Source organism: Mycteria americana, chromosome 16, assembly GCF_035582795.1.
Source record: "Mycteria americana isolate JAX WOST 10 ecotype Jacksonville Zoo and Gardens chromosome 16, USCA_MyAme_1.0, whole genome shotgun sequence".
In the NCBI taxonomy this organism is placed as follows: Eukaryota; Metazoa; Chordata; class Aves; order Ciconiiformes; family Ciconiidae; genus Mycteria; species Mycteria americana.
The window spans coordinates 2,284,891-2,312,292 of NC_134380.1; the positions used below are offsets into that span (position 1 = coordinate 2,284,891).

Sequence of the window (27,402 nt, forward strand, 5' to 3'; positions counted from 1 at the left end):
GCTGCTTAGAAGTAACCTAAGATTAGTAGTAGTTGGCAAGCCACAGGCTGGAAAAGGTTTATTTAGACTGTAGAGCATTCAGCATAGCAGTGGTTTCTATTCTCCATCAACCCTGCTTAAGTTGTTCTGTTTCCCGTGTAGTACAATTTTGCCTAGACAAAGATTACATTGTCAACCGAAACAATGATTCAAGGAGGTCCTTTAACTGTAATATCTGCCATTTAAGCTCACTCATTTAACTTTTGCTCTTCTCCTTCCCAAACAAATAAGCAAGCACAAGCCACTTAACAAAACTGGCTGTGAACCAACTTTCACTCTAGTGGGCTCTTCCCAAGCTATTTCATTATGCCTGAACTCCACAAGTTTGGAAAGATAGCAAGTATGATAACAGTGCATAGCTAGGCTTTCTAACTTCAACACAACTTGGTCAGCGGTTTGGCTTTTTGTTCTCAGTCACACATAGGACAGGACACAGATCATCTAGCACATCACCCCAACCCCAGAAAGGTCAGCCACACTATACACACCAGTGATTGTAACGCATCACCTAGAAATAGCTAGGCTAAAAAGTTGTGAGCATTTTTCTGATAGATATTTTTTAAGACCCATAACAAGCCTTTTGATGAGTATGTTATCTGAAAATACTTTAAGTCCCAGATTTGCTGTATAGACTTATTGTACCTCTGTTCTTCAGCAGTGGAGTCATTACTTTTTCCAATCACTGAACACCATAAGAAGTTCTAAAACTTTTTCCCAAGAGAACATGTAAAAGCCACTCTTACAGTCTCATGAGACATTGCAGGAGACAAAAGCTCATGAGCTTCCACCACTTTACATGCCAAACTGTTGAGGCTACCTTGTGAGTGGGGAAAGGTACAGGGGTACAGCACAACCAACTTCGTATGCTGTGCAGTGTTCAAGATAAACATTTGTCTACAATTAAAATTCGGGGGGGTGGATATCTCAAGTTAAGTGAAATAGTTCAAACAATAAAATCCTTTCCTCAAAGGACCCAAGTTAATGCTACTTTCTTATATTTTAAAACACAGATTTCCTTTAGGTTTGATTTTGAATAGTTTTTCAAGTTCAACAATTCAGAGGACAAACACCACACTTCCCCTACCCTCTCATGCCTACATCACCACTAAGTTCTCAATAAACTCTATTTCAGCACAACAATTTGAAATTGCACAATATAAATCTGTCCTTCAGCTTTTAAAGAAAAATTCACAGGTATATTCAGATCTCCTTTCCTTTGGAAGAAAGACATTGACCTTCATTTCTTTAAGGTCAAAAGAGCTTTTACTCACATGCACTTGTGCACACACACAAGTGTTTTCTTCTCCCCTTTGCCATTTTTCTAAACATGCGCATCACATATTCCTTATGCTATTTACAGGGGAGGAATCCTTAAAATCCTCTTCTCTCTCTCCCTTGAGCACATAGACCTGACACAAATGTCTGCTCCTGGAAGTACAAAGCCCTAACATTCATCTGATAGTTTCACTGTATCTGCTGATAATTAAAGTAATCCTTCCCTATCAGAAATGGTCATGAACAACCACTGTTTACAAAATGGCTTCAATTGGTGGGGTTTTTTCTATGTAGTATAATACTGTTTCCATCTAAAAATCTAGTGTATGTTACCCTAAGAGGGGGTAATATCTCCCTATGGAGAGCAGGAAGGGGACAGGAAGAGCATCTCCCCACCAACTACAACTCTTCTCCACCCATTTTCAGCACTTAGTACCCCCTTTCTTCCAGCCTTAGTCTTCAATAAGAAAGGGATGTGAAAAACAAGAATATGAGAAAGAGGAGGATAATCATTGCAGGAATTTTTGACCCAGTAACTACTGTGAATTCATTCCTGTACTTAAGGCAATGTTTCCCTGTGACGTTGTGGAGAAAAACTTAACCTCATCTTTTACATCTATTTCATTTCAGATGCTGAATGTCTACCATGAACAACTACTGCTTTAAAAAGAGATAAAATGACATTTTACCAGTTGCCTCTTCTTAGCCACTTTAACACTTCAGTGTAGTAAGAAATAATACATATGGAAAGCACCCCAATACAGACTATTATGACTACATGGATCTTAATTAAACTAGCAGCTCTGCTACAGTTTCCAATAGTTTCATCAGTCTCTTAAAAGCCAGCTGCAGCAGATTCCTGCACTCCTACCACTCCCCTGCACTGCACAGCGAGGCACACACTAACCCATCATGCTCCACAACCCTCCAATGTTATGAAGACACAGACTACTACCATTTAATCCATGTGCACTTTTATATGCAGGTTACAAAGTAAACTTACTGATACAGCAAGATAGACTACATACAATCAGAATCAGTACCACATTCCAAGAGCAGATAACTTAAGGACCAAAATTAGAAAGTAAGGATGATTCCCCACAACACTTTCCCAGTAGCCAGCAAATTCTCCTGCAATTTCCTGATCCATTATCCTCAGACTTCAAGTTCATGTATTCCTCAAATGGCTTTTAGGACAAGCATAGGCTTTCAGCACCTACGATATCCTGAGGCACAGACCACCACAGTTGAGTTATGCTGTTAAAAAAATTGCTTCCTTTTGTTGCTTTGAACATGTCATTTGCAAATTTCAAGTAATGCCTCTTTGTTCTTGCATAGGAATAGGTGGGGTGGGGGAGGATCACTATTCCCTCTCCCTGTGCCACTTCAGATTTAGACACCTATTACATCTGACCTGAATTATCATTTCCATGCTAAATACAGTTTTGTTGATTTCAGCTGTTTTTTTAATGCCTTCCTGTCATATTTCCTCTTCACCCAGAGCAGAGAAGGCCAGAGCTACACAAAGGGTTGAAGATAATTATAAGTCTATGGCAAAAGTGTTTCCTGGTTTGATCCCTCTTCCGGTTACTCCTCACATTCTCTACTACTCCTCTACACTCACTACTAACAAAGTTCATTCCCCCCAGTACACCACCATTGTGGAGTGGTACACATGGCATCTCACATGCTATTTTAACCTCCTATACACTCTGAAGTACAGTTCTTCACATCAGGCTCTCATTTTTGCTACCCTGGATAACAATATAAGCCAAGTATCCCCTCACAACCCCTTCTCTTTTCCAGGCAAGACGTTTGTAAGCAAGAAGCATGAACATGATGAGTGCAGGTTCCACAGGGTTTTCAGCAATTACCCTGCCAAACCATAAAAAGGAGAAAACAATAGACAAGATTGGTCAATCTTTAACCAGTTCTTTACATACATGAAGGCCTTTCCTCATATTGCAGTTACTTAAGAGCCTCTGGTTAGGATCATTATCAAATTACTTTTGGAAAGCCACATAGGCCATATCAGATAGCCCTCCCTTGTCCATACAGATTCATCCACAGATCAATGCATTTGCAAGGCATGACCTCTCTTTAGAAAACCCAAACGGAGTCTTTATATATCATTATATGCATATGCATGTTCCTACAAAGGCTAGTTTTATACTCTGGAACAGTTGCTACCAACATGTTTGACAACAATCAAGACCAGTATACTGGTATACAGTATAGATTATACAGTATAGATTCCTAGATCTGAAAAGCAATCTCAAAGAGATGGCACCCAGTAGTAACATCTGGGTGCTTTGGTACCAAATGTTTTGTGCCAAATGTTCCCGTGCAGCACAGTTAGTCCGTCAGCTATTCCATCTCTGAGATGAAGAATTCGGTTCTTGCAGTTCGCTACTATCATTTTTCTACTTACTAACCCTTCAGTTTGAGAGTGATTCCCTGATGTTTTCCTCAAAGGAACATTCCCAGCCTGAGAACTTCCTCAAGCAACTTCATAGCAGACACACATAAAGAGACAGCTGCATTTTTTCCTGCTTTTTCTTCTGGGTTTTCCTTCTACATATCATCTGATGGCTTTACCATCAATCTGAAAAAGCCCTAGAGTAAAAAGGAACTTTAATGCCCTGGAGTATTCAGAAAGCCATGAGCTTTTATTCACCTTGCATTATGAAACAGCATACTAGAGGTGCATAATACCTTGCAACTCTGAATCACTGAGGAAGGTACCCAAAGTCTGTCAGGAATACCTAAGCAGCCGAATATCTGAAAGCATCAAGTATGGACAAGTGAAAGGAAGCTAGATATACACAGAGATATAAATTGGCAATTGCGTTGGTGATGTGAGCCTTGGGTTATTGGAGAACAGAGCAGAACACCACTGGCTCCTCACCACTTCTCTCCACTTGCTAAGTGATAAAAATTGCTCCTACTCCTTGTTGCTTCCTTGCCAGAGTATAACAAAGAAATTTAAGTAAAGAGGAATGGGGAGGAAAAAGGAGCAACTGCAATTGCTATCAGCAGTAGTTACAGCATAGCTAAACTCTTAGTTCAACACCCCAGAGGAATGCAGACATGACTGACAAAAGGTATTGTGCAAAACATGCAACACCTAGCAGTGCCGTTACAGTGCAATGTGCTGTCAAGATTAGAATACATTTAAGTTTTTGTTGCACAAGCAATAATGTCTTGATGTATGTCATCTGAAGGCTAAAGCCAAGCAGAAGTGAATTATCCGTTTCACAACTACCTAGAAATAAATGGAGTTTAATTTAAACTAAAGCTTCAGAGTAGAAGCAGGTGCTAGCTGAGTAATATGCACAAAATGATTCATCTCATGAATGATTTCATAAGGTTGATGCACTTAGTCTTGAATTCCTGTCTGTAGGCTAGTACAGTCACAGTTCAATTACAAGGCCAGCTTGCATAGCAAATTTAAAAATTAAAATAATTATCAGTTGGTCAGAATATCAACTGAAAAGACCATGGAACTAGCTAATCTGCTGCAACACTTCACTTCAGAAGTGGGGAGAAAACAGCCAAGGCACCAAAGAAACAAAGAATTCTTAATGTAACAATTGTCACTCCTGTCTCATTTTTAAATATAAGACAGTTACTTCTTGAAGTTACGCAAAAAAAATAAGTCAACCACTTCAAGTAACACTTCTAAGCAACTGAGCCTTAAGAAAAAAGTTGTTTACTGTAAATATCATCATGCCTAATTAAGTTTGTAATCTTGAGGTTGAACACCAATAAAGAGCAGGGATCCAAACACATTGACACAGAGAAAGACAAAGGTTAGGAACTGTTGTCACAAGCACTAAACTAATAAAACTTTTCCAACAGTAACAAAAAAGTTAAGAAAAAAGACACGATAGTATACTATAATCTAGTTCTAGAAACTAAGTTCAATTGAGTTTGTTCAATAAGTAATTGCTACTGATGTCAGAGATGGTCCAGCAAGGCACATTAATTTAAATCATGAAAATAAGTTTCACTGAAGCACACAGATTTAATACCAAGAGACAGAATGGAAGAGTGAGGGGAAGGAGATGAAATACTGCACAATAGGTTCAGCTGACAGAAGCATTTCCCTTTTTACTTCAAATTCAAAAATAATGAGGCCGAAGACCATTTCAGCATGATGGATTTCAGTTTTTTCTACTTCATATCTTGCTTCAAGAATCTCTTTCCCTCCACCAGCCATTAAGACTACTGTATATCACACTCCTATTGATATCAATATCCTATTGATATCACACACCTATTGATAACAAACCAATCTTGATGTTAATGTTATTGTCACTTAAGTATTTATATTCCACACCAGCCTGATTGGACAAAGTGAAAACACAGAAATCACAGTGTAACAATAAAAGAGACCGATAAATCCTTCACATTGCATTTACCAAGCAGTTAGTTCTCCTTAGATTGCCACCCTGCACTTTATAACTAGTTAAAAGGCTTTGGGGAACCTTTTGGTAAGTCAAGATGTAATGAAAATATCAGGAATATTAACTGCACAGATAACAGGTTCTATATACTCCTCACATAACAGAGAATGCTAGTCATCACTCCCAGGCTTTTTAGTCTCAGAGCAATTTTTTCCTCTTCCATTTGAAGATTTAATAGACCTTCAAAGAAAAGAGTTGTCATCTTTTAGTTTCAATTATTTTCTTCCATATCTCGGGGGAGGGGGAACAACATCCCCAAAGGGAGACCTTTGATCAAGATCAACTGAAAATATAGACCAATACGATGCTTTTGAGAGAAGTATTGCATCTGTAGGCAGTACTGGCTTCTCCAACACCAAGTGTTCACTTCACGTATTACGCTGTTTCCGATAAACCTTCTCTGCAACAGGATTAAAGGCAGTCCTAAAATATCAGTGCTAATTTAGTGCTCATCAAGATGTCCTCAGGGAAACAGGATAAAAAGGAGAGACTAAGCATAATTATACAAGAGTAATATTAGTAGGCAAGCTGGTCTTTGGCAACAAAAAGCAAACAAGTTTTCCTTAATATTTCTTCCAAAGCACTTTTAAGAGTCAATGAATAGAGAGGCATAATAAAACAATGCCATACTTCCTCTAGAAATACTGTGGGAGAGTAGGAAGGGAGGAGGGAGAAGAGAAAGCCAAGTATGGTAAAAGCACTGGAGAAATTTCTTAGTGCTGCTTTCACACAACCAAGTCTCCCTTGCTGGTAAAATAAAGATAGTCATATATGAACTATTAGACTTAAAGAATTAGTTTTCTTAAAGAAAAATCTTAGTCACTGTCAAAACATCTTCTTCTTACTGCCTATAACTTTTAGCAACACAGAAGAACACTAGCAAGTCTTGCTAACTGTATTACCAAACAGAATTAAGGTCAATGTTGTCACAGGGATTAGGATACCGATTCCTTATGGCCATGTCAACTGTCCGGCAGCAGTGAAAAGCTCAGTCTAGCGTTCTTTTGTGAAGCATGCCAACTCCAACCCTATGCATTTATGCATTTGATTTCTGTCTAGGGCTAAACAATTTCAATATGCCTAGAAGCCCCTGGGTTATGTATACTTACTGCTTCAACATAACATTAGGAAAATGAAGAGAAAGCACAGGAGAAATCCACTAAACCACCTGTGAAATAACACTTACCCTACTACCACGCTACTTTGAAAAGTAATTACTAGGGGAGAGAGAGGGGAAATCCAGTATGTAAAGCTGAATTGCATGTTATTATCTTCTGAGGTCAAGGCTCTAGGTAATGACTCTTTTCCTGAAGAGAAATCCTGACTGTCATAACCAGAATGCACCCCAAGTCTTGCTTGTTTTTAATAAGACTGTGTTCACACTCAGTCTTTACTACAAGTCTTGCAGAAAAGGCAACACTTATGAGATCAAGCAATCAATGAGGTTTGCTTTTCCTTGCAAAACTTGTCTCTCAATCCCTAGTGCATCAGAGCTGCATCACCACTGAACTGTTCAGCTGCAACACTCAGCCATTAAAAACAACTCTGCACCTCCCTTTCTTGTGACAGCTTACACCAATTCAATACATCTCTCTGGAGAATACTATTCCCTCTCCAAAATGGCAAACTGGACTTCTTGAACATATTCTCTGTTTTACGGCTCTTCCCCCCCCACCCCTTCGTCCTCCATGTTTAACAAGCAGTGAAATAGATTTTCAGCCCATTCTCCTCCACACTAAAGGGCACGATGAGAGCTGACCTGTGAAGACTGCAGGGCTCAAGGTCCTCCTAAACAGGAAATTCTTCAAGGGGACAAGAATAGAGAAGCAGTTTGACAAGTGCAGTTAGCAATGCTTCTATACAACCTTTTCCTAACAGAGAGCACTGTGAAGTGCAGTGCTCCATTTACATCACCAGTTTAAGTACATAGAGTTATTTCCAGCAACATTTAAGACAAGGAATAACTATTGAGATGCACATGCGTCAGTTGTTTCTGCCAACCAAAAAACCTTTTGCTTTCATAATCTAGAACAGAAGTCTATGTTGTGTTGTTTAAACATAAATATTTTAAACATACAAGACTTCAGATTAGCAGAAACTTGAAGTTGATCACTAATCATCCATGCTCTGAATTAAAGGTGTGAAAGCATTAAGATATTGAGTAACAGTTTACTCCCTGTACCCAATTACCAGCACAGCAAAATTGTGGTTTAAGAAATCACATTGTTCGGAGTCACAGCTCAGGTCCAGGTATCCTGTTAATCCATGTAACCGTATCTTACAAACACGTAGAAAATTAGTAGTGTGTGATTAGCTACAAGGAAAGTAAACATGATTATACTGAACAGGCCAGAAAAATACAGCCAACCACTTTCATTGACCTAAATTAATGGCTAAGATATTTCTATAAGGGTATGGTCATATTATCCAAAGGAATTGCATTCCTATGGTTTCAATTTCAGGTTTGAATCCTAATAAGTAAACTCTAGATGTCAAATACTGGAAACACAAAAGTCATTCATATCAAATGAAACCTATGAATATGCTATAATAGCAATATCATGACTTGCAATAATACTGGAAAACTAATCTCCCCTACCCCACTCTCTCTACCATCCTATCTCTCAAAGCAACTATGTGCACAAACATGGATATGAACTATAGAAGAAGAGTTTTATAGTTGTAACTATGTGTTAGTAACTTATCAGCAAAAGCATCTTGGCCAAGGATTATGCTGCAAATAAACAGTAGCAGAGACTTCTGATGACAAACTGAAGCATTGTGAATAATACAGCTAGTCCTTGCTTGGAGACCTATTTCTACTAGCCAAAAGCTTCTGATATACATTTTCTGTTTCATTAGTTTAAGACTGAAAGTCTAGCAAAACATAAGGCATATTTAGATGATTAAGGACACTTTGTGCATTATGTTAAATCCTTGGCTGGCAGGGAAAACCTAGCTCTCCCTACCAAATTCTAAGTACACTCAGCAGCTGACCTTGTGTTGCCACTCCTAACCAGAAAAATAAGTTGAATATTGTAATAATCTCCTACTCTTAAGACAAGTATTATTTGATATCCTAAAGACTAGAAAACCTTAGTTGTTGTAATCGCAAGTTTTATTTGTATGGAGACTTAAATTCAGTTCCCTGAAGTGCCTCTGTCTTGCTCCATCAGGTCCTATATAGAGGCTCTGGAAGCAAAGAGGGACCAGCACTGAGCAGTGTTAGTGCCAGACTTCTCCACTCACCCCACTTTTGAAAAATACTCGCTAGTCATTCTCATCATGACCAATCACTGCTTCACATGGCTATGTAAAGCCAGGGTGATTGTATAAAATCACCAATACAAATAGCAGTGGTCTCATACTTCAGGCAAGCATATCTCCAAAAGAAGTCTCTACAACACCTTCCTCCTAAAGGAAGCAGTGTCTGTAAACAGTTTCATGAGACCATTGTAAATTCAGAAGCAGCTGTTTTTCTCTTCCTCTGATCCAACCCAATCAGGCAAGAACAGTTTGCTTCGTAAAATATTTGCCAAGCACAAAACTGCTAATGTCTGTTCTAGAGTTTTTGCTTATCCTTGGCACTCCAATTGTGAAGGCAAACCATCAATGTAAAGTTTACCAGCTGATTGCAATCGCTTACTAAAATAAAGAAGGAGTAGCTCCATACAGGTGAAGGGCACTAGAAACATAGATTTAATTAACTTTGAAGAAGTTATTCCCTAATAAATTGATCCTGTTGCATAGTTTTCATCTATCCTTATTCCAATCCATGGCTTCTTTCTTTCAAATGAAAAAATTCAGGCAATCAAAACCAAAAAGCAAGCAAGCACAGAAAGACAGAGATTTGATACAAAATATAAGCCTCCATATAGCAGTATGGAAAGAAAAACAAGACTGCAACCAAACATATACCACCACATGAAATTTTTTTTCATTTCATCTTCCAAAAATAGCAAAATTTGTACATGCACCAAGATCTCCAGAGATATAAATCAGTACTAGAGTGATTTATATGTGAACAAATATATAGAGCACCTGACGTGTGATAGCTACTGACATTGACTTACTTTATTAGAGGACAGTTGTCTCAAGAACTTTTCAACAGTTCTTGAGATAATTTCAAAAGATATTGTGCTTTTTGAGTGGGAAGCCCTTATCCACAAACCACTTGAGATTGCTAGGAATAAATTCCTTAAAATAATCTTAAAGTTTGCTCTATTCTTCCACATAGCCTTATTAAGGGTCCTCTGATCTGAGCTGTTAGAGGCTGTTGTTCTGGTCAAGAGGCCATAGTTTTTCTTTCATAAAAACAGAGCCCCAAATATCCATTGAGAAGTGTGACAACTCTTGATGGCCGCAATTTGCTGCTCTTTCATTGCTTGCCCCTGCATCACCCCGCTCAGTGGCAACAGCATAGTTTCTTCTAGGGTGAAAGAGCACTCAGCAATCCAGCAACCTGTAGCTTATTATTAAGCAGCCCTAAAGACAAAGGCACAACTGAAGAAACAAATAAACTGAAGAAACAGTGATTTATTTAAAGACAGGAAATGTCTTCTTAAAAAAGATTTACATTTAAATGGTTGGTTAACCTGGTAGCAGAAACAGTGTTTTTCTTAGTTTGCATGAACTAGGTCAAATAGCTTTTAACCTACTTCCAGTACATCTATACCAGGTCTATAGCAGAAAACATGGTAAATTTTTCAGACCTGCCTCTTTATTACACACACTTTTCTAGATACAACATGCTCATGTTTCCAGATCAGTAGAACAGCCACCTAAATATGAACCAATATTGGATAGTATGAGCTGTGTTTCCAACATACTATGTCAGAAGTGCAATTTTACAAGTTCAACAGCATGCATTTATTTCAACACATTTATATCATGTCAGAGTCACAGTTTTCATATTTGTCCAGCACAGCCTTAAAGCCAAAATTCAGAGCATGTGCCCACCATAAACTTACTCTCTATTCTACTGCAGACATGACCTATACCAGTTTGGAGAAAAAAAAAAAAATTAAAAATCTTCAAGGTTAAGCATTTCCCTGACCTCTTTTTGAACTCAAACATACTATTGTTTCATTGTCACTTCAGATTGTCAGCTGCAAAAGGGCCAACATTTTTATAGAATTAGAGAGACAAGTCATTAACATACTTCAGCTTTCCCTTTTCAGTCACACTTCTTCATTCTTACTTCACTCAAAGCCAGTGCACTAACATCTTTTGACATAAATCTTCTCTCTTCTTTTTTTAAGAAAGTATTTCCACTACAACTTTCAGTGACACCAGCTAGCACAGTACACTTCCTATTAGCGTTAGTTTGCTTCTGTGCCTCAGTAAGACAAATATGCCGACAGGGGTCAATCTCCAAGTTATTTCTATTCTGAAAGTTTAAGGTTCTAGATAAGAAAACTTCCCCTCCCCCCACTTTAAGTACTAGAAAAGATTCTGATCATGTTAGAAATTACTATATAGCTGGATAATGAAGCTCCTGAGTTTTAGGTACATTACAAAAAGTTGTCAACTAACTGTTAAGTAACATTTAACTAATTCTTACCTTGTAGCATGCATCTATATGCAGATTCAGATATTGCATAAATGTGCGGTGGCATTTCATGGCGCTTCTTCCCTCTGTACATCTCTATAATGTTTTCTGAATAAATCGGGAGGTTCTTGTAAGGATTTATAACTACGCAGAACAGCCCTGAATAGGTCTTAGGAGAAAAAAAAAAAAAAAAAAAAAAAAGGAGAAACATCTCTGTTAGTAAACAGTATTGAAATAGAGCCATAAAGAGCAGAAAACTTTTTTCACAGGTTCTATAATATTTATCTCAGAACAAAATTGAGGTCCTTTTTGTTGAGCAACTCAAAGTACATGCTATATTCAAATTATTGGTTTCTAGTTCTCTTAAAAGACTCTTTAATTACCTACATAAAAAGTAATTTAAAGATAATAAATGTGAGTAAATATGACGTGGAGCATCTGATCTCTTTCCCACAGATATTTAAATCTCTCTTCCTTTTGCCAAGTTACAGGATTTATGGACACCTTTTGATGTTCAACTCCATCAGTAAAATGTGCATTCAAAGTAATTTTTTATTTTTTGAAGGAACCGATAATCTTGATTACTCTAGTAAATAATTTGAATAAGAAAAAAGCCTGTTTCCGACCACCACTATTTCTGCTATCCTACTATTTTCTCATATCTGTATGTCTCTCCTGCTCATCAACCTCTCTCAACCGCAAAGCAGTCTCCTCCTGGAGAGGTCATTCCCTCCACTGTCCCACCCCAACTGATGGATAGCCTGGCAGCTGGCACTGCAGACATTTCATAGTTGCTTTTAGAGTTGATACTGAACAGGAGTTACCAGGACTACTATAATATCAAGAAACTCAAGCACAAATTTTACATTGCTTATTTCATTGACTCTTACTGAGGTATTTCTGTTTAGTCAAAAAATGCCTCAAGTTTTACAAAATCAAGCACACATGGCAAACAATACACACAGGTCCACATTTCCCTGTAAATGAAGTATCAAAGACTACTTCGGAACAGTTCAATCCCTGCTCCATAGAAGTTATTTATAAGGAAGTTTTCATATAAATATATACAAAAGAAAAATGTATACAGTCAGCCACTCATACTTTGTTATCTGGGAGGAACAGATGAGCATGGTCTGGCTGTACGGGCCTTACTAGGGATCAAAGGTTAAGCTCAGACAGACAGCTTTGCACCATGCAAACAGAGCTAATCCATGGCATTTCCCTGAAACAAGGCATCTGGATGGCTCTTGCCTTTTCAGAATCAACCTAAATTGGCGGTTTCTAGAGAGATTTTGCTTTCTTATTCACCTTTATTTCATCACATGCTTTGAAAGTGTATTCTTTTTGGTCATTAATATTATTCACATCTTTACTAGCACAGGAATGTTAGCAAGATAGACCAGTTTTGATGGAAACAGAGTATCTTTCTGAATGTCAGGAAAACTGTGTTTCTTACCTTTGCAGGCTGAGAAGAAAGAAGGAATGGAGACAGTAAGACAGCATTAACAGCTGTTGAGAGCCTATAGTATTAAGCAGGCAACTCATAACACTTGCCGATTTAAAAAATATTTCTGCTACATTTGTATGAACAGAGTAGCTGAAGTTCCTGATCTGCCTTTTTTTAACATATAAAAGATTTTATTTGGAGGAAAAGGTGCCCTGTTCTTTCTACATCTACAAGGGATTCTGCAAAGACAGACAGAAGGTGATCTCTGAATTGAGTCAGGAGCACCATCAGTAAAGAAAAAGAAGTTGGTTTTATGCCCAATGTCCTGACATAAGGACATCTTATGTCCTTATAGGAAAATAATCTCTCTGCTTTGGTCAGATCTGCTGGATAAGCACCTGCAGTGCCTTACCCAGCCAAACATCTGGTAATAAGGTATTTATTTCTCAAGAGAAAGGAAACAGATGTTATCAGGTCAACTGACTCAAGCACCCAAGCATAAAGAACAACTTATCAGTCATTAACTCAACATAAGCATGGGGCTGTTGGCAAGTGGGCATTTCCTCCCCAGACTCTTTTCCAGCTTCATGTCTTTACCACTGTCCCTGTTGCCAGCGTCAGCACCCTTGCAGTAACTTACCAAGCTGGATACTACTGAAGATAAATTTAAAAAAAAAATTGGTTGGTAATAGAATCAGTTCCCTGACCAAGCTCATTTATGGCCACTAGTGATACTGTAGGGGAGAGGGAAGGCAGAACAGTTATTTTAATAGCATGGTACAACTGACCGAGGAGCCAATTAACTGATAAATACTGGATCTACGTTTCTAGCCAGCTGCCTTCCCTGTTGTGCTCAACTGAGGTCACCCGTATTCATCTACAATTACTACAGGTGACATGAAGGCATCGAAAATTACCACAAGCCTGATTTCCATTCTGGTCTTCAAATAAGGATAACTAGATGGAAGGCACACATTCACCAAGCCCATTGTATGATCACCAGCTAAAAAAAAATAAAAATAAAAATCACTGAACAGCACCTATACTGTGTTTCTCCACTACAGCCACATCTAATAAGGGGGGGGAGGGAGGAAGACTTGTTTATTGCTGACTGCAGATGACATCTAGTCACGAGCAAAAGAATTCACACAGCCAAAGTCTGCTTCCAGATCTGTCCCAACACACCCTCTGACTAGTCTAATGGCATGAACATTTGCTTAAGCCAGCACACCTCTTTCCTCCAGGATGATTCTGGACTCTCATCCAGCAGCACTTCTGAGCCCTGGTCTGTTTTTCACCCACCCAGCTTCAGAGACTTGCAATTTACCTCCATGGGCTGCTGTTCTATACCTTACTGTGGACAGGAACTCTCAAAATAGTGACTGATAGTTAAGCTGTAAGGGTATTGCTGTATATACTAGCTATATTACAGAGTCAGCCTCTTTCAAGAGCAACACCTCTATTTCTCTGCAAATTCATCTAAAGCTTTTATCAGTTGTTTTGGTCCTTTTATGTTCACAAAGGAAAGTTGTTGTTTTTTCCCCAGTATCACTGCCCTTCCCCAGCCATGAATAAACTGATCTAGTAAGTTAAAAAAAAAAAAATTAAGTGCTAGGATTAGAACAGCTATTTGAAGATTATCCTTCCCTCCTCCCCCCAGGTGCTTTGGCATCTTTTGTTTATTTCCCCAACACAGACATGGAGTAAATGTTGTTACTATTTTGCTAAATAAGGAATTAATAATTTATAAAAACAAACTTAACAATCCTTCAGACTTCTATTGGTGATACCTAACCTGGAACCTTTTCTAGACTATCTCCCAATGCAGGAATTGGATGGATCAGTGAACCTGGAATGATCAGAATAAGCAAAGTCCAGCAAGATGCCAATATAACAGCCAATCTAGAGGAAGACCATCAAACGTTCTGGGCAAATGAAAACAGTTAATTTAAGAGGCTTTATATTGAACAGGGCCAAATTAGAAGTTATGAAGCACAAAATTCTACCATTTCACCAGTGCTGGGGCTCATTTATTTGAAACTAAACCTTATGGATAGGCTTTTATCCCCAAGTCTGTGTCATGACATAGCTCTTCACATGTAGCACCTTGAACTCCAGCATCTTGATTTCCTGTACATTTGTCATTCTGTTCATTCTCCTGCTGTTTCCCTGAAGAATTTAAAAATCCCACTTTCTTCAAAACATCACCACACTGTACAGCTGTAATTTATTCAAAGGAAGATGGAACAGAGTTCTCCCACAAAGCTCCCAAATTTCTTGACCATCATCTATTGCAGAAAGCAACATGTGAACATGTTGGTGGGTTGTTTTCGTGGCTTGGTAGGCATATAAACACAGAAGAGATGCTTTTATTGAGTCAAATGTAATTGGGAGGGGGTAAACGGTACAAAAATTTTATACAGCTATTTTATAACTGCAAGTCTTACAGTACATTACTATATCTAAGACAGTAGATTGGAGGTATGGGCTTTCTGCATGCAAACTGAAGACATAAAGAGTAGGCTGAGATTGTTTCACACACCTCAAAAAGCCTCTTGGTGACCAGCCATAGAAAGAATTAATAGGAATACTTGCACACCTGCCTTACAAATGGCCACCCTACTTAATGAATACCACCATGTAACTGTTAGAGGTGCCCAGAGCTTTCAGACACACCAAATGGGCAGAGTGATGCCCCATGCTTCCTCTCTACTCTGCAGTACATGGACTCTGCCAAAACTGTCATATCTGAACCACAGTTAAGATCAAGCACTGAAGAGCTACCGTAACTAGCCAGTCTGGATGAAGAACCAGACTTCATTAATTTTTCAGCTGACAGAGGTAGATACATATATTAAGAATTTAAAGGCAAGTAAAGATGTTTATTCACCTTGAGATCATGGGATCAGCTGCAAACAAGCTAGCTGTTTTAAGCACACACATTTCTACTTTACCGAGGAACAGGATATAGACAATATCAACCAACAGCAATAAGGCATGTCGGAATGCACACTCTCTAGGCAAGGCTCCAGAGACAAATAGTAAAGCAGTGCTCTGACAGAGGTTTGTTACACAAACTCTCCTTCAGGACACTAATTGTGGAGTTTGAATGTTTCCAGATGCTTACAGGCCTTTATCCTGTAGTATATCATTTAGTAATTTGGATTTTGGTAAGCTATCCCAGACTGCAGAGTTCAGGTTCCTGGCGCTGGCCTATTTGAAAACTACATTATATTCCTAGCAGTAAGCAACCTAAGAAGGAGGTATAGGTAAGTGAACTACTGGCAAATAGAGAGTGCATTATTTCCAAGTGAAAGAAAGCACATGAGAATTTAGGCTCTAAATTAGGAGTGTGGGCTCCAGAGCAAGAAAGGTTTTCATGGCCTGTCTTCCCTTAAAACCATATCAAACCTTCACTGTGTATACACATATGGTGGTATTAGTGTCAAAAGCCTTGTACAATTCTTTAGATTAATAGCTCAGCTTTACAGTTCTTGCATTAAGGAATATGCTGTTATGACTGTTAGGTTAGTTCCTCCTGCCACAACATCAAAAGGCCTCTTTAAAGCACCACTTCAGAGCACATTAGCAAGATACAGGTAAATTTTTTGAATTTGTAACAATCAGTTTGCATCACCTGAGTACCCAGGCTCAACGTTTATCTCCAGTTCTTCAACTATAGAAAGTGACAGATTTACTCTATTACTACATAAGTAATTAAGCTGCAGTAAGCATCTAGACATTTCCTATTATTACCTGAGATATAAACCAGCAGTTTCCAGCCTAGAAAGCAATACATGTTTTAAGCAGTATCCCATATACTAATGTAGTAGAGCACATTTTCTAGATTGATAAATTGCATCATCATAGCATTTTCCTGTCTGGTTTCACTTCCTGAGGTTATGGACCCACCTTTCACACTCCAAGACCTATTAAATTGTCCAAGCTTGACACTGGTTTTCTCACATACTACCTTTTCACCCTAAATGAGGCAGTTACCCAATCCTAAATTCAAGCCTTAAAGAAGGGCAGGCATCTCTGTACAAGTCCAAACTGCTAGACAAAAAAAAAAAAAACCTAAAAAACCCCCACCAAAACACAAACACCCAAACAAACAAAAAACCCACACCAATAAGTCCTGTTGGCACCTGAGAAGTTGGAGTCAAGGGTGCCAACAAGGGTAAGGAAACCCCTGTGGGGTAATAGGAACCTCAGCTCTGTCAGAGGCTGGGGGACAAGAGCCACTGACTGTTACTCAAGGCAATTGAAGAGTAAAATCTGGGCATGAGGAGAATGAGAAAGGGAAGGAGCACCACACATATACAAGCTATTAAAGAAAAAGCACAGTCCAAACTTTAGAGGACTTGTCTATGAATGTTCTCTACAGCTAGCACTGAAGGTTCACCAGTACTGTATTTTCACATTTATAGCCTTCAGGTTATGTGTTTAAAGAGAGAAAAACCAATATTAGATCAGCAGTGCAGGTTATACTCCTGCTCAGTCAGCTCACCACCTCTCAGAGACAGATAGGCTCAGTGTCGCAGCCACTCAGACAGCATGACTGCTTCAGCCACAGCAACTGCTAAGAGGTAAAACATGATCTTAGGTTGCACCAGGGCCAGAAAAGTATTAATATCCTTTCACAAGGCTCCTGTATAGCTGCATGTTGGAGCTTGACTGCTCTACAGACAGCTTACAACGGGCTACCCATGACTTCTGATGCAGGCATACAGCTTGAAGGGGTGTCTTGCAACACAGTGCATCCCACTGAGTACTTGAACACGAGTCCATGATCCAAATTATCGCAGCTTTTTAGGCTGCTAAGCTACTATTTTTTATCGAAACAGAATATTTGACAAGAACATGATCATTTTCCATACCTCTGCTTGCCTGAGGGCAAGGAGGGCATTGATTCACTTCCCTTAAATCCCTCAGACATTTCTAACAAAGTAAAACCCTACACAGAACTCTCTCAACCTGATCACATTTATGAGTCTTCCAAAAATCAGTGTTAATTTAAAAACAATCTCTTGTGTCAAAGCAGCCCTTACAATTTGAACCCCAGCATTTCTTTTGCCATATATTAGGTACTAGATCCAGTGACTGGTTTGTATTAAGGAAAAGATGAAATTAAGTAACAAACTCCATTTCTTACAGGTTCTTTTAATATCAGTCTTTGAGACTCAGTAATGTGAAACATTCCCAACTGGACCAGCAGGAAAATTAAAGCAATTAGAACACAGAAGCTTATATAATAACACAGATTGTTCTAGGTTACACTCTGGCCTCACAGGAGGCAGCAGCTTAAGAGAAGAAACAGCTTATAGATAGTTCCACAAGTGCAGTTTTATAAGAGCTTCCACCCACAGCAGGCTCTGGAACTGGGGACTACAGCATATTTCTCATTCTTTCCGTCTTCTGCCCCAATAAAATGGAAAGTACATAAAAAAAAAATGAAAGTAGCACAAGACTGCAGACCAATTACAGACATAATACTTGTAATTATCAAAAAATATCTGCTGAAGTATTTTTAATTGCACAATAGTAAGCATGTTTTCTTCTTTACTGGTAGAAAGAAAACCCAGTAGGCATATACACGGAGAGCAATAATTAGCAGCAAGGTTCCAGGAGCTCTCAGCCTTACATAAACAGTTTCCAACCCTTTTGAAAAAGTCTTTGCTAAAAAAAAGGTGGAGGAGTGGGCTGGGAAGATAATGCATAGTTCATTAGAGTTTGGAGGACTTTGAAGTTGAATCTAACCCTTTCCTCAAGAATGCTTCACCATCTTTTTGTCCTTCCTCAAGGAACAGCAAACCTAGTAACCTCTAACTTGACTTCACCTACAGCATGCATGTCTTATGCCACATGTCCCCACCTGAAACTTTCTTGCTGAGCACCCAAACATGGGTCACGGGCTCACCAACAACAGACAGCACCAATGGAACATCCCACATACAGTCACACCAAGGCAAGAGGCCATATGAATACTGACATGGGTTAATAAAGTCAAGCATTTAAGAAATTCTATTAATTTTAATCCTTTTGACTGAATGACATCAGGAAGCAGTTAAGTAGTAATTGCAGTGATTTATGGGGGTATCAGTAAGCTACATATAAGCAACTGTGGGCAATGGACTTCCTCCAGGAGAGCTGGGACTAGAACAGATGTGGCAACAGCAACATTTTTTTAAACAGGTTTTTATAAAGCCCATTGGATTTTGAATATCTTAGTTTTTACTGTAGCTTAATTACACCCTATGTTTGAGTGAGCAATTCCTTCATCCCATCTTACTGCATTGGGTACAGGAATGGGAACCTTTGACTGCACAAAACAGACTTTTGGTCCTGCGATATCTTCTTTCAGTTAGAAAAAGATAACAAACTAGAACAATTAGAGACCCACTGAGTAGACAACGTGCCATTTATCCAGGAACTTTTCAGATATTAGCCTGCACTGACCAGTCAGACCATTAAAATACAGGCAATCTGCAACACAGATGTCATACTTTTCTGGAAAATCAGTAAAGTGTGTCAAACCTCTGCAGGATCCATACTATTACGGTTTGCTAGTGCACTTAGCAAGAAACCCATTTTGGTTTAACAAAATATTTCTGTTAACAAGATGAGCATAAAGTTATGTTTTTACATTCATTAATACAGCATGTAGGAACATACAAACATTTAAAATATGCTATAAAAGGGAAATGGAAGGGTCTTTCTTGCCATCAAAAGAAGTACTGACACAAAAGCAGAGCTTTAAATTGCTGGAAGAAGTGTCACCTAGCCCTGACTTAGAAGTATTAACAGTCATTAGCTTATTCATTCGAATTCCAGCCAGTGTCTGCAATATCAAGGACAAGTTGCTTTCCATTTAAGTAGAAATGAGATATTTACATTCCTGATCTATGCAACTAGCTGCATTTTGATTAACTGAAATGCTTTTAACAGACTAAAAAAATTCAAAATACTAATAAAGTTATATCCAGAATACTGCCTAACAAAGCATTAAAACATTATTTAGAGTGATCAGGAATACTCCTGACCGCTTTGCTTTTTGCGGTTCTAGAAGCGATATAGCATATCCCAAAAAAAAAAAAAAAAAAAGAAGAGAATCATCTTGCTCTGAAGTGAAAGAAAAGGACTCTCAAACTGCACACTAACTAGCCACTCTCTCTTCCAAGTGCAGAGAAAACAAAATGGTAAAAACCAACTGAAATACTTTAAAAAAAATATATTAACACAGTTCTTTCCTTGAGATCAGCCATATGAGTCAAACCAGATAGTAAACTTTGAGTAGAAGCCTAATTTTGAACATAACTGACATGGCTATATATAAGCTTTCTGAATAGACATTGAATCTAATATGTTGTCGATGTTGAAGACAGATCAAGTTGGAGAAAACGCCTCTTCCTACACCAGACTCCTTTGCAGCTTTCAAATGTTATCTGTAGCTCTCCATCAAAGCACCTAAGTATTTCTCCCCTTCATACTGTCAAGTGCAGCATCTGATCTCCTAGCACATTATTTTCAAACTAAATTCTCCTTCTTGTTTATCTCCCCTGCCACTTCCACCCCTTCCCAGAGACCCATTTCAAGTGTCTCCCTTTCCCCAGGACTCCAACTGAAGGAGACAGCTATAGTTTGGACAGCCAAAGTCACTTCTTCAGCTGGGCTTCACACACCCCCCACAACAGCAAGACACCACAAACCTCTAGGCTGTGAGCAAAACTGCTCCTGAACCTCTACGGCTTACAGCACAGCAGTTTAAAAATTGAAGTCGGTGATTTCCTATGTTCAGATACCATATTGGACCATGAAGAGTTTGGAAGCTGGTTCATGAGAAACCCCAAACCTCATGAAGCAGTGACAAGGAAAATTACTGGAGCAGTAATCTTGCCTATCACAGCTTGTCACAAAACATTAAGGCAACAGTGGTCTTGAGAACTTAGTAGCGTTCAAGGCTGACGGACCCTTAACATCCACTCTTTCCAGTGGATATCTCCATTTCATTGTCTGATTCAAAGATCCAGCCATTCTTCCCAACAGTTCTTGTACAAGTCCTGCTATCTTTCATCTTATGGGCTGTCATGAACAGACCAGAAATGAAGACAGGACCAAGCATTGACATCATGCTTTTACAAGCCACTGTCTTCCAGATTCTCCATTTGTGTTCATCTCCCACAGCACAGTAATAACGCAACTGAGGCGCCAAGATCATGCCACTCGGCAGACATTAGAAATGTTAGAAGTTCCAGCAACTCCTCAGTGTCCCTACTTAGATGTTACTTGAAACTCTTCTTGATGAAACGAGCATCACTGCCCAGGTCATGCCGACTGGCACTAGCTAGCTTTAGTCAGCCCTCCCTGTTCCTCCAGCAGTGTCATCTTGAAGAGGTAGATTATAGACTGATGACTAGACCCACTGACCAAATACCCTCAGCTTGTTTGTTTCCTTTCTAGGGATTGAAAGGAAACATGCATCTACTTCAGTTGATGGTCTTTCATCTTCTACTTCCTAGAAAGGCAACACTGCATGCTGCCTATTGTGAATTAAAGGAAACCAAAACAGATTCATCATCTCCATCTTAACTACTTGAGACCAACACCAAGATTTAAGATTTCAGTTTGGTTATTATGAGAGTACTATCTGGAAATCAAAATATACCTTTAACTGACTCTTGTCATGGCCAAACCACCATAATTCATTTCATCAGCTCAGTTAACTTTGGCTCTTTTCTTTACACTGAACATCAGCAGGTTACGCAGGCAATGGCAATCGCCAGGCTGCACAGTCAGCAGCAGCAATGACAGTGCCACATTCAAGAAGTTTAGGGATCCCTGACAGAGATCCCTACTAGAACCGCACTAAAAACCCCACCAGCTCAAGCTCTCGATGAAGTTTCTCTCTATGGCCTATTGATCTTTGCCAGCATTCAGCCTCTACTCTAACAGTACTCACAACTGCTTTTTCCCCCCCCTTCAAAAAATAAGCTGAGTTTTAATTTCAAAGAAGAAGCCATTATTACAGCTGCATAGAAACATTATTCCTGGTAACAGTAGCATCCTCCAGCAATGTTCCTGTAACTCAGACCTCCAGTTAAGGCCAACAAAACCATTAGCTTCTCGATCCCAACCAACTTCTTCCAGCTCAAGGGCAGAGGAGGTCATTAGTAATATACTGATGCAGTAATCCTGTGTGACAGCAGTATCTCAATGCCAAGGAACCAAGTTTTAGAGCCTGCCTCAACAGTCACAGAATGAAAGCAGAAAGCACCTTTTTGGGAAATGAGGAAGAAAAAAGTTAAGTCGCCTATAGGATATCACTTAAACTCCACCTATATGATAAGCCAGCCTTTCACAAAGTGGAGTTTTTAAATTTGTCAGTCATCCAAAGTAACAGTACTGTATCATCTGTGTATATATAAGAGTGACAGGTTCTCAACACCATCCTCCAGAAGCATTTGTGGCTATGTTTACTGTATGGAGTCCTTGGACTAGAGCTTGCTCTGATATTTAAGGCCTTCAGCTTTTAACCTTCATAATGAAATAAGGTTATAATAGTTGTAATGAATTTCATAACAAGTAGCATTATGATTGATACATATACTGAAAACTTTTGACCTATCAACTTGTTTACTTTTATTTTCAATCCAGTTCTTACTAATTATCCAGTTAGTTTACTTATAAGCTTGCAGGAATCATTCCAGAAGTAGTTTTTACAGCTGAGTTCTGCTGTAGGGGTCTTGGTGTAAGGCCTTGGAAGGGTAAAAACCAAAAACCCACACAGGAAACTGACAAAGAAGCACAAATATGAAGAATATTTTGAAGTTGCATATAATTTTTAATAGGTCCAAATATTACCAAGGGCCAAGAAAAAAAGGCACCCCATTAATACCTAGATGGAAGGGAAAGTGAGCCAACTAACTAGCAGAACCAAGTAAAATGGATTTAAACTTTAGAATAAGTGTTTATTAAAATGAGCCAAGCATTCAAGCAGATGTTCCAGTTTCTTTTAAGATAGAAAGTCTACTTGTAGCTCTTAATGATACTCTGACTCAACAACTCACTATGCAATCAGTTTGCCAAGAGACAAGGAGCTACTCTTAACTGTACGCCACAGACACTCATTTAATATTGTTCAAGGAAGGAACAGGGTCAAAAGCAGCATCAATGGCGTTGTGATTTCTAACTCCATAGAAAGATGGTGGTAAGCCAGATGTTCCAGTTAGCGCTTCAAAACCACTGAAAAAAGAAAGCTTTATCTTATTGGTTTATTTTAAGCACTTGAACACATTCTTTCTTGGCCCACTAAGTTGATATTAGATTCCAAAAAGACATTTTGCATTCCTAGCACTCTCCAACTTCAGCTTTTAAATAATAGCATAGGCTATTATCATTTTTAATAGGCAGCAAGTTATAGCAAGATATGTGATTGTTCATATGAACAATTAAACAACAGTAATTCAGCAAAGTTAGGTTTTGTAATCTCTCGTCAGCTCAAACAAGCCATTTGATACTATTCACTGTATCAGTTAAGCATGTCTGAGGCAAGTGCTCTAACAAGCGGCATGAGCTAAGCACCCAGAGTTGCCATTTAGCATTCTATTTTTGAAAGATGCTTGCAGAATTATTTCCATAGGAGAATTTTTTATTACTTGTTTTATGACAACAGAGTTCTTGACCTGTACACAGCATGGAAAAAGACCCTGGACTAATCTAAATGCTAGGGACACAAAGTATTTAGTCTATTGAAATCAGAGCCAAGACCTGCTTGCTACATTTCATACAAGTAAAGGAATGGGAATCACATAAGTTAGCTGAATTAGCACCCGTAATGAATCTAATAATTAGTACTTACATAGATGAGCCCAGAGTAATACCGATCCTTTAAATTATGCAATACAGAGGCTTCATTTAAACAGGTTAATTCTGCCATGTCTTCCACTTTAGAGAACTTGGGAGGATTCATCTTCTGAATATCATCTTTATTGACTAGTGCTTTCTTTCCATTCTCTGCCAGTTCAACCAATACTTCATCCCCTTTTTCCTCCTTGATGCTGGCTGCCTCAAAGCCATGGCGCTCTGAAGGAATCCACACCAACTTTTTAGCAGTCCAATCAGCCTGGGTGGCAGGGTTGTAGATTACAGCCCTATCCACGAAGAGGTATCTCTCAGGATCTTCCTGTCCAGATCTCTGTGCCATTATAGGAAGTGAAGGTGTCCACTATCAGTTACCCTGTAAATCGGAGAGGAAAAAAGCAAAAAACTATGTTATATACCCTATTCTGATCAATGAAATCAATGGAACTACAGCACATCAATTAAATGATCTGTCACTAATATCTGTATCTTCTCTTGATGAAGAGGCATCATTAATTTCTTCCATAGTCTAAAGAAGCTGCTATACAACTGAGAGCCCTTATTCACACAGCAACCCTCTGAATAAACCAACTTTTGCCATACAAAAGTTAAAATGATCTGTCAAGTACAACCCCAGACTCAGTACAGGAAACTCGGTATAAACTGGTTCTAATTGTGCACCAACTCTGAAGAGACATGGCAACAAATGTGAGAACTACAAGCAGGAAAAATATGCATCTGTCTTCTGTCCTTAAATAAGGAAGAAGAGCAAATTTAACACAAACTTGCCACTAAACTTAACTTCAGTTGAACAGTAAAAGAAAAATAGAGATAGATATAAAAATACAAAAAAGTGTTCAGTGGATAGCTAGCTACAGTAACCAAAAGGCAGGAAGAATATGTTTTAAAATGTGGATTTTCAGCTACAGACAAGAACTTGAGACACTTGAGGTTTCTGCAAGCCATTAAGCTAGCTAAACCTTGCTCATATTCTCCTTGCTCATATTCTTCCTGAAAAACATAAGACTTGCATTTCTACAGCCTGCTTCTGTTCTCAGTCGTGAGCACTGACATTACCATATTCCAAAAAAACGTCTCCAGATCTCAAGTTTACCTTGAGGCTCAAGACGCAGCAAGGACTGATGTTAGATTTTCTAACAACTTCACAGGTAATTTGAAGGGGAAAGAAAAACTGCTGACAGAGCTCCTGCACACTCATTTTACCTATTTGCCTCTATCTAAGAGAGGCCACTGCATCTCTAGTTAATAATACTGTCACATCCAGGATTCCTTGCACTAGCAGTTTCATCTGTAACTGCTTTAGGAGCAACAAGGTCAAGCCTGACACCTAGTACTCAGGTCATTAAGTATCTTGTTTTTTTCACACACTAGATCTTTCCTGCTGAAGAATGTTACATTAACTAATGGTAGCCTCTTCCAGCAGGTAACCAAAAGGTTAGCTTCAAAAGCAAAGAAGGTTTCGCAAACTGCATTTGTCATCTTTCACACTATGGTATGCACCCTGATGGAAGTTCTGCAACACACCCATCCTCAGAAGAACATGTAATTAAACACAATAGTTGTGTCTCCATCTACAGCGTAGACATTTGTTACATTGTTCAACTTTAATGTAAAGTAAGCACAAAGTCATTGAACCCTTCAGAGGTTTGAGGAGCAGACCGTTTACTACAGACAGCTTAATTCAAATAAAGAGGTGATGACTCAACATTTAAAGTATTTTAGAAGAGCCTCTGAGAGAAAATTTCAACAAAGAAAGAGGGAATTGTTGAGGGGACACCTTAAGTGATAGCTGGAGTCCTGAGCCAGGAAAATTAAGAAATTAGTCAAGGAACACTACAGTTAGCTCAAGAAACCACCAAATTTAATATCTGAGCCTTCAATCCCAATTCAGATAGCTGTTTGTTTCCACTGTGCTAGACTACAGCTGAAGTTCCAACACAGACCTGAAACACCATTGCCGCCCTTGTGTGCAAATGCATCTCAGTGTCAAGTCTCTGAAAGCTCCCTGGCCAGGTACAATAGACAGCCAAAAGCATTTATGATAAACTCGGTCTCAAGTTTTGCACACTGAGATGTAGTGAAACCTAGAGGTCAGATAAAACCCGTACAACAAAATGAATCAGTATTGTTCCCCTGAGGAATCAAAGGCTGAAAACTGAAATGAATGCATGGACTGACTTCATACCAGTTCCTGAGGAATATACCTAATATCACCAGGGGATCACAGACAGTTCCAGGGTCATTTTTCCACTTTGGCTTTTAATTCCACAGAGCCCATCAAGAAAGACCCTCTGCAGAAGCAAAGCAAGTTGCAGCTTACTCTACCCAGGCTCCTCTGTTAACAATAGCATTCAAATGAAATACACAAATGAGCACATTTATCATGCAGGAATCCAGCACTCCCAAAAGACGACTAGTGCAAAAAAAAAAAAACCACCACCAAAAAAAACCCCTACACATGTTCTGCTCCTCTAAACAAAAGGGGAGTGGGGGGAGCGCCGCGGAGACGGGGAGCGGCATCTCTCAGTGCAGCCCGGGCACTCTCAAGGACAGAGGCAGCCCGAGGAGCCGCAGAAGCCGCACCGCCTGCGGGCGCCGAGGGCTGATGCTCGCCGCCGTCCTCCTGCGGGAGCGGCTGCGAAGCCCCCCTCGCAGGGCCGCAGGCCCCGCCGCCGCCCCGAAGGACAAAGAAGGCGGCCGGGGCCGCTCGGCCCGGCGGGGCCCGGGAGCGGCCCCCTCCCCGGCGCGGCCGGGCCCCAGCCCCGCGCCCCCCGCCCAGCCGCCGCCCCGCCCGCGCGGAGGCTGCGGGAAAGTGAGAAAATGGCCACCTTCCCCTCACCGATGCAGCCGGGAGCGGCGGCGATGCGGCGGCGGAGGAGGGGGGGGGTGACGGGAGACGGGGGGGGGATGCGGCGGCGCGGGCGGGACGCACGGCGCGGCCCACACAAGGGGGTCTTTGTGTGCCGGGCCCGCCGCCCCCGCCCCACCCCCACCGCGGGCGGGCCCGGCCGCGCGCCCCCAGCAAGCCCCCCCGAGCCCGCCCCGGGGAGCCAGGAGCCGCCGCCGGGCCCCGCCGCCTCACCTGTGTAGCGCCCGGCCGCCGCCGTGCCCCGGAGCTCGCGCCGCCCGCCCGGCTCCTCAGCACTCCCGCCGCTCCGCCCCCCTCCCGCCGCGCTCCTTTAGCGCCACACCGAGCCCTCCGCCCCCCGCTCGCCGCTGCCGCCGACCCCGCCCCCGCCCCCGCCTGCCGCCGCCCTTCCATTGGCTAACGGCCACGTCCGTCCGCCGCCGCGCGCTCCCCCATTGGTCCGCGACGCGGCCGCTCTCCAGCCACGGCCATAGCAACCTCCACACGCTACCCTCCAAACCCCGCCTCCCCGCTTCGCCTCGCCCCCTCAGCGCTCATTGGCGGGCTCCGCCGGCCCGTCGGCCCACAGCGCTCCTTTCACTGGGCTCCCGCCGCGCCTGTCGGGGTGGGCTCCGCCCCGTGCTGCAGCACGCCCGGCGGGGGGCGCGGCGCGTCCCCGGCGCTGCAGCGGGCGGCGCGTGCGGTGCTGCAGCGCGGGGCGGGCGCGCGCTTCCCCCTCACCCACCTTCCCCCCCCGGCGGCGTCCCTGTATTTTGGGTCGATGAAGGGTTTTTCAGGCCCCGGCCTCCGGGCCGGCTTCCACCGACGTGAGAGAGAACGGGAAACCCGTCACCGGGCACTGGAAGCTGGTACTGCCCTCCCGCCGGGCCCC

General features: G+C 40.7%; 1 protein-coding gene across 2 annotated transcripts in view; it reads right to left on the reverse strand.

Moving 5' to 3' along the window:
- MYH10 (myosin heavy chain 10) overlaps positions 1–26,826 on the reverse strand; it is a 104,197-nt gene extending 77,371 nt beyond the window's left edge. For both annotated transcript variants that reach the window (XM_075519082.1, XM_075519081.1), the window contains exons 1-3: positions 26,745–26,826; positions 23,640–24,017; positions 11,347–11,503 (exon numbers count right to left, since the gene is read on the reverse strand). In XM_075519082.1, coding sequence (XP_075375197.1) covers positions 11,347–11,503; positions 23,640–23,984 — 502 coding nt within the window. In that variant the 5' untranslated portion in view covers positions 23,985–24,017; positions 26,745–26,826. The remainder of the gene's footprint in view (positions 1–11,346; positions 11,504–23,639; positions 24,018–26,744) is intronic.
- Positions 26,827–27,402: the final 576 nt, after the last annotated feature.